The 16037-nt window shown below is 38.7% G+C and overlaps 1 protein-coding gene across 1 annotated transcript; it reads left to right on the top strand.

The window, feature by feature from the left end:
* Positions 1–836: 836 nt before the first annotated feature.
* Positions 837–15409, top strand: LMAN1 (lectin, mannose binding 1; the record flags this gene model as incomplete). The annotated part of the gene is made up of 13 exons (XM_057405309.1): positions 837–1045; positions 1137–1244; positions 2596–2657; positions 3430–3529; positions 4655–4778; positions 5147–5205; positions 5816–5948; positions 6648–6844; positions 6957–7027; positions 10268–10421; positions 11048–11169; positions 12517–12572; positions 14809–15409. Coding segments are annotated over 12 exons (1376 nt in total), but the record flags the coding sequence as incomplete, so codon positions are not given.
* Between the last annotated feature and the right edge of the window lie 628 nt (positions 15410–16037).

Here is a 16037-nt window from a genome sequence, read left to right as displayed (position 1 = left end):
CTGATGTGTCACTCGGGCAGAGTGCGGGCCCGCCTGGCGCTGTGCCTGAGCCGGGCCACGGCGCCGCAGGTCCCGTTAGCGCTCGGTCGGGGTGTAAGAGCCTGAAATAGGGACTGTGCCGTGGCAAATCCAGCCTCGCTGAACATAGCTTCTGCGATTGAAGTACAGGTCAGGGATGTGACTGTGCTGAAAATGCGTCTAGGCTTCTGTAAAGCTCCATCCTCCTGTAAACTGTGTTGATATTCATGGTACATAAGGATCTACCTTAGTACGGTTTCTCTGCAGGACCTTCTAATGTGGAGTTTGGTTTTTTTGTTCGGTTGGCTTTAATGATGAGTGTGAATCTTGTACTAATGTTTCACATTACGCTGTAAGTGACCTGAAGGCAGCTGTCTACAGATAAGCTTTTTTTCAAGTAAATGATGACAAAAATGTTATTTAATACAAGTGAATGGATTTATGTATGTCTAATTTTACTTTATTAAAAAAAATAGAATATCTGTTACTAAAAAGCAAAACAGGAATCTGTGATTTGTGAAGAGTTATGTGAGATACAGGAGAAAGCTAAACCTGATTTTATTAATTTAATGTGTATCTTAATAGCGAGGCCAAGGTTCTACTTAAGTTGTACCTTGTGGCACCAAACAGAAGGTGATTAAGTCTTCTGAAAAGCACTGTTAACGAGCTGTTGAAGGTAAAAGTGTGTTTTGTTGTTGGGGTTTTTCCCCTTGTCAAGTGGTTGAGTGCTCCACTAAAAAGTGATTCTGAAAACTGTTCTCTAGTTGAGGAGACCAGAAAACCTTGACTTTAGAAGATCTGTTAATTGGCTGCTTAAGCACTTGCAATATGTTCTCTCTCATGTAATCGGTGTTGCTTCATTTCCTTTCTAGATGCCATACCAAGTGCGGATCAGATTCGTATAACAACATCTTTGAAAAGCCAAAGAGGGTCAGTGTGGACAAAAGCTAAGTCAATATTTGAATTTTGGGAAGTCGAAGTGACCTTTCGAGTTACAGGAAGAGGCCGCATTGGAGCTGATGGATTGGTATTAAGAATTTGATCTAACTGAAAAAAGAAATTGGACAAGCTGTAAAAAGTGATTATTGACTTGTGACTCTTACTTCTTTCTGTAATAGGCAATCTGGTATACAGAAGAGCAAGGCTTGGAAGGCCCTGTTTTTGGGGCAGCTGATCAATGGAATGGTGTTGGAATTTTCTTTGATTCCTTTGACAATGATGGAAAGGTTAGTTGAAAAAAGAATCTTCTGGCAAACTCTTCCTGCTTGTTTCGTACCTATCACTTGGCGGGGGGAAGATGATGTTATTTTCTTATTCTTTTGCTTTGAAGGGGTAAATTAAAATACTCAATTTTCCCTTTCATAATTTTTAATCGACTGTTTTACGCTTGTTTTTTAAGCTTGCAAGTTGAAGTGTGGCACATAATGTACCTCCTCTGAACATTGATGCATGGGTCTGGTTTGGAGGGAAAATAGCATATGTAACTGTATAAGCTGGAATTTGGAATGGCCATGTATGATTTGAAATGTTGATATGTGTGTGCTTTGTAACAGGCTTATTATGACAAAATATGACACTACAGAAACACTAATTTCTGTCTGTCTTCAGAGATGCTCTTTTTCTTGGAACACATCTTCCTTGAGTAGTTCAGCAGTGAAAAATCCGTAGCAGATGGGGATGGCAGTTGCTGTTTTGAATTTCCAGTTTCAAATCCAGCATGATCCCTAGAAACTTTAACAATAGATAGTGTGTCTCTTGCTTTTTTTTGTTGTTGTTGTCACAACCTATCAGAAGGAAAAGAACCACAGTTCTGTTGCAATTTGGTTCTTTTTGAAAACAAAGGACTCCCCTACCCCACCATTGTGAATTGAGAAGGACATTATTTTTTGAGTTCTTGAAATCTGTTTTGTTTGGTGTTTTTTAAGAGCTGGTAATCTATGTAGTGGTACAGTGTATTCCTTTATATCATGGGTTAACCCTTGTAGACAGCTAAGCACCATATGGCCAGTTACTTATTTTCTGATGGGATGGGGGATAAAATCAGAAGGCTAAAAGTGAGAAAACATGTGGATTGAGATAAGCCCAGTTTAATAGGCAAAGCAAAAGCTGCATGCTCGAGCAAAGAAAAAAATGTATTTGCTACTTCCCACTGTCAGGCAGGTGTTCAGCCGTCTCTAGTACCTCATAATGATGACTTGGGAAGGCAAAGTGCCATAAGTCTGAATGTTCCCCCTTCTTATTCTGAGCATGATGCCATATCTGGGATATTCCTTGGTCAGCTGTCCTAGCTGTGTCCCCTCACAACTCCTGCACCGCGGCCTACTCACTGGTGTGAAAAGCAGGAAAGGCTACTGCTGAACCCAGGACACCTGTGTAAGCAATAACTAAGACGTTGCTGTGTTGCCAACACTGGTTTTTACCATAAATCCAGAACATAGCCCCATACCATCTACAGTGAAGGAATTCTGTCTGTAGCGTAATGGTATCAGGTGCCTTATTGCAGAAAGGCTAACAGCGATGTTACTTACGTTTCCCATTGAATTTAACTTCCATTTTTTTGCTATTTATTTTTTCTAGAAAAACAATCCTGGAGTGATCGTTGTAGGCAACAATGGTAAACTTCTGTATGATCATCAGAAGTAAGTTTATTTTCAGCATTAACGATGGATGTTTGCTTTTGATTGATGAAATGTTGCATGAAACCCTTAAGAAACATTATTGTGAAAGTTTCTTTCGTGTGAAACCTTGTTTCCTTTGTTTGAGTTTTTCTATTTGTTAAAACACTGTTATGGCAGTAACAGCACAGAAATTGGCAACTGATGGATGTTAAATGGTATGTGTCCTTTGGGATGAACGAACTCAGATAAATGGAAGAACAGACTTTTTGCCTCTTTACTACCTGGTGGTATCTTCCACGCACAGCTAATAACAGACAGAAGTGACTGAAAGCTAATTGCTTGCTACTGCAATTAATTGGTTTAATTTTGATTTCAGATTGTTTATAGTCAGCAGCACAGCTGACGTATTTTTGGGTTCCGAGAAGCGTCTAGCTTAGTTGATGCTGTCTGGACTACAGCTTATTTCCATCTCAGTTTGTGTCTAGCTTCATTAGTGCAGTCCAGACTATAGCTTATTTCTGTCTTAGTTCACAGGTGTGGGAATATCTCTAACCTTGGAGATTTCCCCTGTGTTCAAGTTTCCCCGTTACTGCTGTCTAGCTGTAGTGCCCTGTGTAAAACATCTAGTACTGTTGATCTCAGACTTCAGAACACAGTGCAGTTGTGGGACAGCTTTTGAAAAACGTACATATTGACAAACTACCATGATGTTGCTTAGTGATATATTGATGCTTTTTTGTCTTAGCTGATAAATCATAAGATATAGTTTTATGCAAGTTGTCTTCTTGCATAGTGATGGGTCCACACAAGCATTGGCATCCTGTCAGAGGGACTTTCGTAACAAGCCCTATCCTGTTCGAGTAAAGATAACATACTACCAAAAAACCCTGACTGTAAGTACTCCGAAATAACATCATTATGTTTGTTTCTTGGCCGCTTAAGTGTGAAATTGTTGCAACTGTCTGAAAACCCAAAGCCCCCGTATGTTAATTCTGGCACGTTTGAAAATGTGGAGCTTGGTAGCAGAAGTTGGGAGGAGGTGCAGGGTTCAAACACTGGTCAGATTTTCAGCTACATTAGTGCATCTATAGGTTTAGGAGCTGACTTGGTAGATATTGCTGATTTCTCTGATGTTACTTAGGAGTCGGTTACGCTAAGTCATATGTGCTCGCAGCCTTCTGTTGCTGTTGACTTGCCTGTAGAGGTGTCTTAAAGCCAGCATGTTTCTCAGCTACCAACTGATTGAGCAGCTCCTCGACTTGAATGGTAGTTTTCAAGCTGACATGAGAGCTATGCAGGGTTTTGTAGCTGATCTGACCTGTAAGAGGCTCTTGAAATGTGTCAAAAAAAATGAAGCTCGCTCCCTGACAGTAGATTTAAATTTACTACTTGAGGCTTCCCATCTCCAAGAAATAATGGGGCTTTGAAGATGAAAGGTAGGAAAACAATGCTGTAAGAGAGTCTTCAACACTTCCTAAATACTGTTAGGATGATTGTGAATTCCTTCTAGATAAGGAAAGAATAATGTTATTATGGTGCTGGGTTGTAATGGCTACAAAGTGTGGATTTCTTGCTTTCTGAAAAGGTGCTATTCATAGGTATTAGCCATAAAATGCACAGCTGTTACTTTATAGTAAAAGTTTCTCTAAAAGTAAGCATGAATGCTCCTAGTAGAGGGTGGACCTTGTACTGTGTTGTAATGGTAAAAGCTATTTAACTTTTGAATGAAAATGAAATTTCAGACTCCAAGGCTGCTCACTTCTGGAATGTACCTGGTCCCTGATGTCTTATCTAGGAACTCCTCCGTCCAAATGTTGCTGTTAATCTTAGCAGTTCTGCAGATGCATCTATGCATTTTCTTTGTTAAAAGCATCTTTCAGGAAAGAAATAGTTTTTGCTTTCTAGTATCGGCTGTTAAATTATCCGATTAAGTTGTATTTGTGATGGTTACTGTAAACTGACAAAGCAATTAACACTAATAGATTTATGTGGTAAAATTTACATGTTTATCCTTTTAGGTATTAATTAATAATGGCTTTACTCCGGATAAAGAAGACTATGAATTTTGTGCAAAAGTGGAAGATATGGTGTTGCCATCACAAGGCTATTTTGGAATATCTGCAGCAACAGGGGGACTTGCAGGTAGAAAATGTTAAACGTTGTGACAAATTGTGTGGGGGCTTGCAAGAGATGGGGTTTTGTGTGTTGGCTTTTACTGCTAGTCTTGATGCATTATACCAACTTTTGACCATGATGATCTCATTAATTCTCTCCCATTCCCAAATAACTGGTATGCTTAGGCCTTTTCCTGGCCAGAGCAGGACTTTCAGTTTATCCTGAAAAAGATGTTGTGCAGTCTCATTTCCCACTGCATAAACTTTTGGGAGGACTTTGGGAGGATGCTGTTGCCTGAAGACCCTTTGCAAGTGCAAGGCTGGCTTGAGAAGTACCAGGATTTGTAGCCTGTAACAGTAGCAATTAACAGCGTGCTTTTGTTTTGTTGATTACAGATGATCACGACGTCCTGTCTTTTCTGACCTTCCAGTTGACAGAGCCTGGGAAAGAAGCAGTAAGCATCTTTATGCATAATTAATAAAATATGTGACTGTATGTATCTCGTATGTAGCACCTGATGATGGCGTTTCCTCTGAAGTCGTACTTGTCACCCCTGTTTCAGGATTTTGGCATGTGCTGTCATCCATTTTAGAAAAAGGAGACTAATAGTGTAATGTTTCAGTAATAATTCCATTTTCAAGACCAGAGCTCTTGAAGCAGCACCAAATCAACAGAAATCCTGACATTGAATCAAAACATGCAAAGAAAACAAATCGAGAGGTACACTTTGGGAAGTGGACAAGTAATCTCTTCTTGCCTTCAGCTTCTTATATCTCTGGAACAGTCTGTACTACCTAACAACGTCTATCCTTGTAAAACTTGGTTTCCTTTTAATCACAGAAAGTATGCATATATCAGGAAAAAGCTATGGGTCTCCAGAGGAATGTCTGGTTACTCACTTCAACTTAAACATGTTAATATGAATTAATATTCTGCTAATTGTGTTATGTCTTCAGATCTGAAGTACAAACAGCCTTGCTTAAGAGTAAGTTATATAGGAATGGTGGAGACGACCATGGGAAAAAAAATCTCTTTTCTCTTTCCCCCACCCCAATGTTTTAAAGCCAACGCCAGATGCAGAAATTCCTCAGAAAGATAAAGAGAAGTATCAAGAAGAGTTTGAGCATTTTCAACAAGAATTGGATAAAAAGAAGGAAGAGTTTCAAAAGGAACATCCTGACGTGCAGGGGCAGCCAGGCAGGTTATTTGAGCCATTTTTCACTTGTCAAGGAAAACATTTGCTTTCCAGGATACTCAGAACTGGGGCCTGATGCTCTGACTGATCTTCCTAAGCTTCTACTGGTGTTACCTACTTTAAGAATCTTTGGGGTTTTATTTGTAAACTGTTTTCTGAAATACAAAGTCCCTGTTGTCACGGCTGGATTGAGAATAAAACAAACAAGAGGAAACATGCTGGGAATGATGAAAGTCTTCTGGACTTTCTTCTTCTGATATTGCTGAAGCTGTGGAGAAACCCAAACGTGCAGTCACTCTCTATTTCAAGCTACATTTTAAAGCTTACTTTTTCTAAAAAGTACCTATTACTTAATACCTGCAATTTCCTTCTGAAGGATAGTTGGTAGCAAAGTGCTAGCTTGTGGAAAGATAGCGGCATCCTGTTTCCATTCTATGTTGCATATTGCCCAAATATTAAAATAGGAACTCTACCTTAGAGTCTGGGTTTGAATGCTTGCTTATCTCTGTTCAGTTGTGTCCCATTTGAGTCTCCTTTGCCATGGCAATAGCAAAAATTCAACACCAAATATATCAAATTATAGGGGGGAAAAAAAAGTATATTTGTGTGGAAACTTGAGGGGTGCAAGAGAAATGACACAATGCATATATGCAAGAGGAATGCTTATATGTAAGAACTCCTGTGCTTTTTTTTTTCCTTATCAGCGGATGATCTTTTTGAAACTGTAAGTGATCGTGAACTGAGGCAAATCTTTGAGGGACAGAATCGAATTCATCTTGAAATAAAACAGCTGAATAGGCAATTGGACATGATTCTGGATGAGCAAAGGAGATACGTCTCTCTAGTGACAGATGAGATTGCTAAAAGAGGAGCTGGTTTGCCAGGTCAACAAGGGCAGGTAAATAAAAACCCCCAACCGTCATTGCTGTCAGCCTAACTTCAGCAGCACGATTGATTTGCTTTTTCCAAGATATGTTGATCTTTTTCTCACACTCCCCTCCACCCACCAGGTTTCCCAGCAAGAGATTGAGACAGTTGTGAAAACTCAAGAAGAGGTTGTTAGACAAGTAAATGAAATAAGGTAAGTGTTTTCTGAATAGTAAGGCTGTGTCTTGATTTCTCTATTATTTTCCACCTTTTAAATCCTATTTATTATTTCAGTAGGAGAATACTGACAAACTTGAAATTTCTCTGTGCCAGTTTTTTAGTGACAACTCTCTGCGTACAGCTGATTTCTAGAATAACCCAAGTTCATGTACTGAGTGTGTCTGAGCTCTGAATTTGCCTCTTTTTGTGTTGTTTTTGTCATGATAGTCCACTTTCCAGTTAAGTCTATTCCCTTTAAAAACAATCCATTTCTACTAATGTGATAACCTTCTACCTTGTGGCAATCTGTTGCTCTGACTTAGGAGTATTGATAACAACATGAGCATAAATGCTCTGGACTTACAGCTAGTGAACCTAAAGGAGAAAAAGGGTATCTTGTCAATGTACTCAGTCTACTCATATATTAATAACCCCACGTAATCATTATATTAATAAAATGGATAATATTACGTTTAGATAATATTATGAGATATATTTGAGGGTTTTTTTAGTGTAAACAACCTGGCAAAGAAAAAGGCACTCTAATATGAAATTGCTGTCACATTGCGTAGTTAAGACAGAAATGTATTGGTTTAGTTGTGCCAATGCAGTGTATAGACCACTTTAGTGATTTGTCCCCATTTCTTACAGATTAAATGGGCTCTTTCTCTTTGGCTGGTTTGTTCTTTTGTTGGAGGACTTTCTGCCAGTGAACTTCCTCAAGGAACTTGTGTATCTGCACAGACGATTGCAAGTTCCCGATTGCTTATTAATTTTGCTTTTTCAGATGCAGTTTTTTAAAATGGATTGATTCAAATTATGTCTCCAAATGAAGTTAAGTCTTATTTTGACAGTGCTATACTTGTAAAGTGGATTGGAGAAAATTCTCGTGTTTGATAGGGATGGTTGTGTACTGCTTCCAGGATGTTTTACAGTTCCTGCCTTTAGCAGGAATGGCTTAAAGTTGGTTTAACCCTTCATTTTTAGTAGTTAAAAAATTCCTTACCTTGGGCTTAGAGTAAGGAGAAAAACAATTCCTACAGTTGTGGGGGTTTTTTCCCTGCATTAGTTCAAGGGCAGCTCTTGTGATTTATCTAAGTAGGTCAGGTTTTCTGTAGGATGAAGATTAGAGTGCTTCCATTTTTGCATTTGTTCTTCCACGAAAGCTTTCATGTTAATATTCTTGACAAATCTTTATACCTTGCAAGCAAATTAGATTTTCTTGTTAACGTTGGCAGTCTGCCCTTTTAGCGACTACTTATTAGGTATGAGTTTGCGTAACATCATCTTAATATTTTTCTTAGATTAAAGAAATGTTTTATTTAGAGAGAGAAATGAACAGCCCGCTGTTGCATTCCTGGTCATCCCGGAGGAAAAGGACTTAGTGTCTAAGTAATTTTCTTGTCAAGATTTGTGGATTTCTTAATCATCTGATTACAGAAGAATCTTGCATGTTCATACAATAGGAACTGCCAACATCGTATTGTTCATGCAAAAGTAAATGTAAATTAAATTTGATGCAGACCGTTATCTATTTAGGGAAGTTGTTTTGCCTTGAAGAGACACTGGATCAGTCAGAGGGAAGGTGGGTGTGCAGGTTTCTGTAGTTTCGTAGCCATGGTGGTATGAGGAGCGCAAAGAACAAAATGAGTATCACACTTTTCTGCCTTTTTTTTTTTTTTTTTTAGTGTTGTAGCACTAAAAGTAGTGGGGCAAGATAAACAGTGAGGTGGATGTGGATAGGCAGAATTGAGATCAGTGTTTATTAGGCAGTGGTCATGATGGTGGTTGCATGGGTTATTTAAGAAAGAAGCCTTCCAGTGGAAAACTTAACATCTAAAATAGGTTATTATAACACCAATTCAAAGTACAGGTTAACTATTAATCAAATTACTTTAAAATAATCTATACCATGATGATACAAAAATATAATTTCTGGCTAAGGCTAAATTAAGCTAGGACAGGAAGAGGGGTTTTGCATTCAGTGTGTGCGTGTGGGTTTGCTCTGTGTGTTGAATTTTAGTGGCATGAAGAGCAGCTGATACAAAGCTGAAAGACGGGCATCGTCCTTACAGAGCTTCCTTGAATCTTAACTAGCCATTTTCACAATGGATATGATCCGTTTAAATCACTAATGTAATTTTGTGTTTGGTTTTGGTTTTAGTTTCATTTCCTTTATGTGACAGTTAAAAAAGTAAGTATTCAAGGCCAGGTTAGATGGGGTTTTGAGGCATTGAAAGAAGTCCCTGCCGACAGCAGGCGGGTTAGACTAGCTGATCTCCAAAGATCCCTTCCAATCCAAACCACTCCATGGTACTATGACAGATTGCTGACCACTGTACAGTTAGGACTGTATCTTGAAGGCATCGAAGTAAGCTCTCTCATCTGAACAAAATGTAAAGTTTTAAGTAAATTAAAAAGAAATCCAAAGACAATCTATTTTGCTTGCTCTGTTAATAATGAAGAGATTAACATTCACATGATAAATATTTTAGCTGTAGAATAATCTTCTTTGCAACTGAAAAGAAACATCACAGTAGGGAAAAATTATATAAACATATTGATTAGAGATTAAGGGGTTTTCCTCTCATTGACTAGTTTACCTCAAACAAAATTAGTTATGGAACCTCAACTTTTTACAGATTTAATTTGATTTGATGTAGTAGCAAAATGAATTCATATGAAAACAATATTAAGTATTATGACAATGCATGTGGGAAATGAGTTTCTCGTATAAATGATTATCGTGAAGGAAGGATGTATCTAAATCTTTTCTTATCCCTAAAGCCTCTTCTTTATTTTTATTTCTTACATGACTGCTTTTATTTATTTATTTTTCAAATAGCTTTTGGTTTTCTTCAAAGATTGCATTAAACTCTGCTTATCCTAAAGCCTTCGCAAGAGCCTCAGATAAAACGCTCGGTTTTAGACTTCATCAGTCAGGCAAAGCGGATGCCTAGCCATAGAATATTTGCCAGATCTTGTTCTCCACGTGACTTTGAGAGATGGTACACTGGACAAATTGAAACTGCCTAACCCACAGTTTGATGAAGGAATTATTTCCTGATAGGTATTCTTGGAAACTAGAGCAAATGTTTTCTGCCTAACTGTTCTATGATTTGGGACAGCTCTGTATTTCAGACTAACCTTAATGGCCCAAAAGGTGCCCAGAGGAAGCGCTATTTGTAGAGAAGCTTTTCTATGCTGAAATGTTTTGTGTCTGTCTTTCTTTCAGAAATTCTGTGGCTGATACTCTGAGGTTGATCAGTGGTGCTCAACATCCTGGCTCTGCTGCCGGAGTCTATGAAACAACTCAGCACTTCAATGACATCAAAGAACACCTTCATGTAGTAAAGAGGGACATTGAGCATTTAGTACAACGAAATATGGTAATTTATGTGCTGGTAGCGTAAAGCATGGCTGTAATACTACTTTTTTTTTTTTGGCTGTTAGTGAAAGGCTAGGACGAGCCAGCACACAACTTACGGAGTAATTAATCCTTTATTAAGCTGCTTTGCTAAAACTGCACTGCCTTGACCTAACTGCATGATCTGTGTCTTGATGAGAAGTTTTGCACAAAGAGCATGATTTTTAGTCTAATTTCCTGTGGAAACAAGGTCAAGCAATTAGGTTTTCTGGGTGCTTTTTTATGTGTTTGTCCCCCTCCTTAACGGCTCTATACAGAGGAGATTGTTGCTTCTGCAGAGAAGGGAGAGCTTTAATCAGGGGAAAGTTGGGCAGACTTCACTTAAGGCCTCCTAAGTGTGAAAGATGACTGTGTTCACGTTCAAGAGCACCTTAGTCTAGCCTAGGTAGCAATTGAATGAGTTTATGATCCCATAGAAGGCTTTTTTATTATTTCCCCCTCAGGGTAGTGTCATTTCTGCCTCTTTTCTGCTTGTTCTTACTTTGATATCATGCTTTAAAGACCTAGTTTTGTTTCTTGCATGTAACAGTCTTTTGATGGCATGTCTTATTTGCTCTTTTCTCAAATATTGTTTTTCTTGGGTTTTAGCCATCTAGTGAGAAATCAAAATGTCCAGAACTGCCACCATTTCCATCCTGCTTATCTACGATGCACTTCTTCATCTTTGTAGCAGTGCAAACAGTGCTATTCATCAGTTATATCATGTACAGGTAAGTCCCTTTTTGTTTAAAGACAACAGGGCGAATGGTTTTGGGACTTCTGACTGGAAATAAAGTTGCAGTGATATGATTATGTTAATCACCTTTAAAACAAGCCATCATTCAGATGGGAAGAGACCTTGGGAGGTCTCTAGTTCAGTCGTCTGCTCAACGGAGGCTTAACACTGAATTCGCTTAGTCACTTAGTGTTTAGACTGCTCAGATCTTAACCTCCAAGCATGGAAAAGGTGCCACTATTACAGACCCCCCTGGGAATGTTTAATTCTCATAATGCAGTTTTAGCCTTCCCCCGCAGTGCACCAAGTGGGAACCTGCCTGGTTTCGGTTTGCATGTTGTCTCGTGTGGTGTGTGTCTTTGTGAAGAAACTGCCTCTGTCCCCTTAATAACATCTTATAGGTATTGGAAAGCTGATGTTAGACCTTTTGAAGCCGCCTTTTGTCCAGGATGAACAAGCCTAGTTCCATCCCTCCCTTCTCTTCAGGCGTGTGCCTCAGCTCTTAACCTCCACCCTTGTGGTCCTCTGGACTCACTGAAGTTTATCAATATCTTACGAAAACATGACGTGATTTTTTTTTTCCTTATTTCATGTGCTTGGTAGTCTTCCTTCTTGCTTCTCACAGACACTAATCAGGATAAGGAGCAGGGACCGGAACAGCTGCATTGCTCTTCAAAGGGAAAATGCTGTTTGCTACCTCTCTGGAAGGATATAAGACCACTGCTGCTGATTGCAGTAGTTTTTGTATGTCTCTTTCTCCACAAAGTGGAGAGAGCGTGTTTCCTACATATGTCATGTTATTCCATCAACTGAAATGATGGCTTGCAAGGCAAACAAGGACCCGGTCCCCACCAGTTTTTTGATGCCCTTGTAATTCTAGCATCTGTGTGTGGCTGATCCACAGTATCCACTAAGAAAATAAATATGTTCTGTGCTAGAGGGAGAAGGAAATCCCATTTGAAGTAAATTCTTCCACTGTTTGGTTGCATACATTTCCTTCTGTGTGATGGTTTTTAGAGCAATCAGGTACAGAGAAGCTTTAGAAAACTTTAGTTCCAACATTTTAAGAGTCATTTTGTATGTTCTTCCACAGCTTCTGGTTTGTCTGGGATGTCGTATTTCCTTCTGTGTCTGATGCAAAATTGAAACTAAAGTGATGATACTAATATCCTTGTAAATAGGAAAAAATGTACCCTGCTTGTGTGATATGACTTATATTTGATTTCCCTAAGTCTCCATTGACAAGGAATGGAGTCTTTTAATCCCCAAATAAATATTTAAACCGGTTAGCTAGCTTTATACTAAAAGTACTTAATGAATTCTCTTCTGCTTTCTCTTTCAGGAGTCAGCAAGAAGCAGCAGCCAAAAAGTTCTTTTGATGACCTGTTCCCTTTGTGTGTACGTTAACAGCAGTATGTATGCACAGAAAACTTTTATAAATGAGGGAAAACTTAGTGTTTGATATACTTCAATATTGTAAATTATTGAATTTTGTTAAACCAAATGAGTTCCTATTTAAACTGTTAATGCTAAAGTTACAAATGGACTGGGGAGCAGCAGAACAAATGCCAGATAGGGGTCACAGTCTTCCCTTATCTAGGTTGTGTTTTCAGCTAACTTCTCATAAATACTGGAAGGCAAATGCCATATTCCTCTTCTTTTGTTAAGATTGCAGAGGAAGGAATTGAAAAACCTGGGTTTGGTTGCTCATAAAGAGATTTGCAGTTGTATGATTTGTGCAAAAACCTTCCTATTAAGTGTCCTGACAAGCAAATAAACAAAACGCGTCCAAAAAAGCCAGCAACAACAAAAAGGACCACCAACCAACCCCAAACTGTTCTGTTTGTTTTTGAGGGGGCTGTAAAAGTGGTTTTTATAAACACTTCTTGACACTTGAATTTAACAGTTTAAGAATTACTATGTTAATTCTAACTCTTCACGAAATACAGATTTAAACATTTCTTAACATGTGGACACAAAGACAGACCTTTAACAGTCTGGCTGTTGATACCTGACGTAGAAAACAAAATATACTGAACAAGCAAATAAAGGCTAATCTCCTTATTTGGGGTTTTAGGTAGTGAGAAAAAACATGATAAAGTAGATTCTTCAAGTATATTGTGGACTGAGTTCTTTTTCATAGTTACAAGTGTGTCTGTAATTCTACTTGGAGATTTGTGGAACTTCTTCAGCAAAGATATCATTGCTTTATACCTCTTCAAATCTGTTTTTATTAAGGGTATGTTTAGTGTATAAATGTCTTATAAAACTGTCTTCTCTCTTTCATGTATCAAATACAAATGCTTTAAGTCTTGACATGGCAACTGTTCTGAACTACAGCTATTGAGTGTTTAACCCATTTCTTCACAGGCTGTTGTTTCAGACATGTTTGTTAGTCCAGTAGCTATTGTAGAGCCAGTATTGTGTGTCAGTTCCTGCTTGGTGTCAAAAGCATGAGACTGAACATGTGTGTTTGATGCCGCTTATCGGGTGAACATTTGCTTCAGGAAAGAAACAAAGTGGAGAGCCCAAAATAGGAATGTGAAATGAATTCATTTGGCCTTGTTTACGCATCTGTGGTGACTTTGTCCTTAGGTTGTTCACGTGTAGAGCTAGAATAGGGGGGTTTGGTTTGGGTTTTTTCTAATTCGATAAAGTACACAAATGCATTGGGATATTTCACTTTTAATTAATCTGTTTGTCTAGATCTGCATAAGTTACCTGGAATCTAGCATACTACTGCTGCATTCCTACACTCTACTCCCTTGGGGTGCAACACATGCTGCCAAATTTGCTGTAATGAAGAACACTTCAGTATTGTGCCTGTCAGTTTGGAGAAATGATAAATCTATGCAAACTATTTTGTTACTTACTGTGTTCAAAAAGTGGATATTTCTGCTATACCAATAGAACTGCCTACACACCTATTTACACAGCTACAGTATATAGTATACTGTATGTGGTATAGCTTTATAGATTCGTTTCTGAGTTTGAGAGGATTTTGCTGTGCTAATCAGAAACCACTGCTTCAGGCTGATCTTGCTGGATAAATAGGGTAAATCCTTACTTTCAACACCAGCAAATACTTACAGGTGCCTTGAGTCTAAGCTATTACAACCCTGACTCTTGTAACTAAACTTAATACATTTTCATAAATAGTTTTGAAAGTGAAGTGTTGTTCCTTTCAATTGCAGGCCTTCCTGTGTCAGTGCAGCATCTAAAGAGAACTCCTTCTCTCACAGCAGGCTTTGCAAGGCTTTTTGTACAGAAAGGCTAGCAACTTTATGTCTTAAGTAGGTGCACAGATCTGGGATAAGAGGAACAGCTCTAATGCATCGATTGGAGAAGGCCTGTACTTTTGTTACTGTGAATTTATCCAAATAGAACTTTCCTTTTAAAGCTGGAGCAGCCCATACCTTTGTGTCTTGTCTCAGAAAGATGATAAGGCTGGGGATGGTGTCTAGGGGGACAACCTGCAATTGCCTCTTCAGTATGAGGCTCAGCTCATGTGTTTGCTACTAACTGATCAGACACATCTCCCACGTGCAACTAGGAAACTTCAGTATTGGGGAGAAGAAGTTCCAATATGTAACAACCAAAAACTGATAATTTTGCTTCGTGCTTCATTTCACAGTTGTCTCCTTGGAACTTCCATAACTGCCTTGTCGCTCACTGGATCAAAGGAAAGCTCTCAATTGCCCAGCTCAAATTTTGTCCTGTATGTTCTTGAACTGATAGCACCAAATCTGTACCGTACGAATGTTAGTCAATGTAGCCTCCTGTTACAGCTGGCTACCAGAAGTTTCTTTTAACCCTAATAGTACGTTTGATTCTTATCAAATAAGATTTCAGGACTAGGAGAAGACACCTTGGAATTCAGTTTTACAGTATGGGGGAGAACAACTCTAACTACTTGAAGTGTGAATGCTAAGTAGCAAATATTTGGCAGTAATGAGAATTTCATTGTACTGGTCAGAGTATGTTATACGTAGTCACACCTGAATCTTTCAAAAGTAAAACCCACAATATGGTTTGTAAATTGCCTAACTTCCTGTTTGAAGAGAATTTGACACTTATCAATGCATCAGTTACTGTAACACCGAATACTGTCTACTGTTGGGGTTTTTTTTTTCTAATTCAAACAGCTGACATTGTCATATGTTTGTTTCTGACTAATGTAAATTGACACTTGGAGTTCAGAGATATCATTATTTGAATAAAGATGCATATTTTTAGTAAGTTTTTTCTTTTAATTGCGTATATGTCCACGAAATCCAGGCAAGTGCATCTGAAGCATTCTTTACCCTCGATTTAGAGAGTTCGAATACTTTGAGATCCGGGTTCAGTCCTGCCTGACACTGGAGAATTAACAGCATTCAGAGGCTGAGGCTCTGCCTGTGTTGAAGGGGCAGATGACTGGCAGTGGTTAGAAAGATACACTGAATCTAGAGTTCATTCTGCTCAGAGGAATTATATCCTCTGTGTTGTGGTCTAGTGCAAGAGTGGCTCTAACCTAAACCCAAGATTTGCTCTAAAGTTTGTGTTAAGAGTATCAGACTTGCCTTGAGGATCAGATGCTTAGAGTTAAATGTAAAGTAGGATGTCAACTTCTCAGTCTAACAGCCAATCGAGTTCCTTGCTGGTTGCTTTGTTTTTGATTCCCCAAACTGCTGTCACCAGAATGCTCTGTCTCCTTGTTTGCTTTTTGATTTTTGCTTTGGGTTTGGGTTTTAACTGTTCTGCCCAGTAAACTGTGTCTGTTTATTGGGCACAGTAAACTCTGTGGTAAACTCCCACAGGAAGAGTAAGAATTCCCTCACTGACCATCGTTTTTTCCCACCCAGAAGCTGTGAGCACCCCACT

This window comes from Pezoporus wallicus, unplaced genomic scaffold, assembly GCF_028554395.1.
Source record: "Pezoporus wallicus isolate ANWC-B61680 ecotype Strahan unplaced genomic scaffold, APGP_CSIRO_Pwel_v1 contig_9101, whole genome shotgun sequence".
Lineage (NCBI taxonomy): Eukaryota > Metazoa > Chordata > Aves > Psittaciformes > Psittacidae > Pezoporus > Pezoporus wallicus.
The sequence above is the reverse complement of the archived record's forward strand: the minus strand, read 5'-3'. Positions and strand labels throughout refer to the sequence as shown.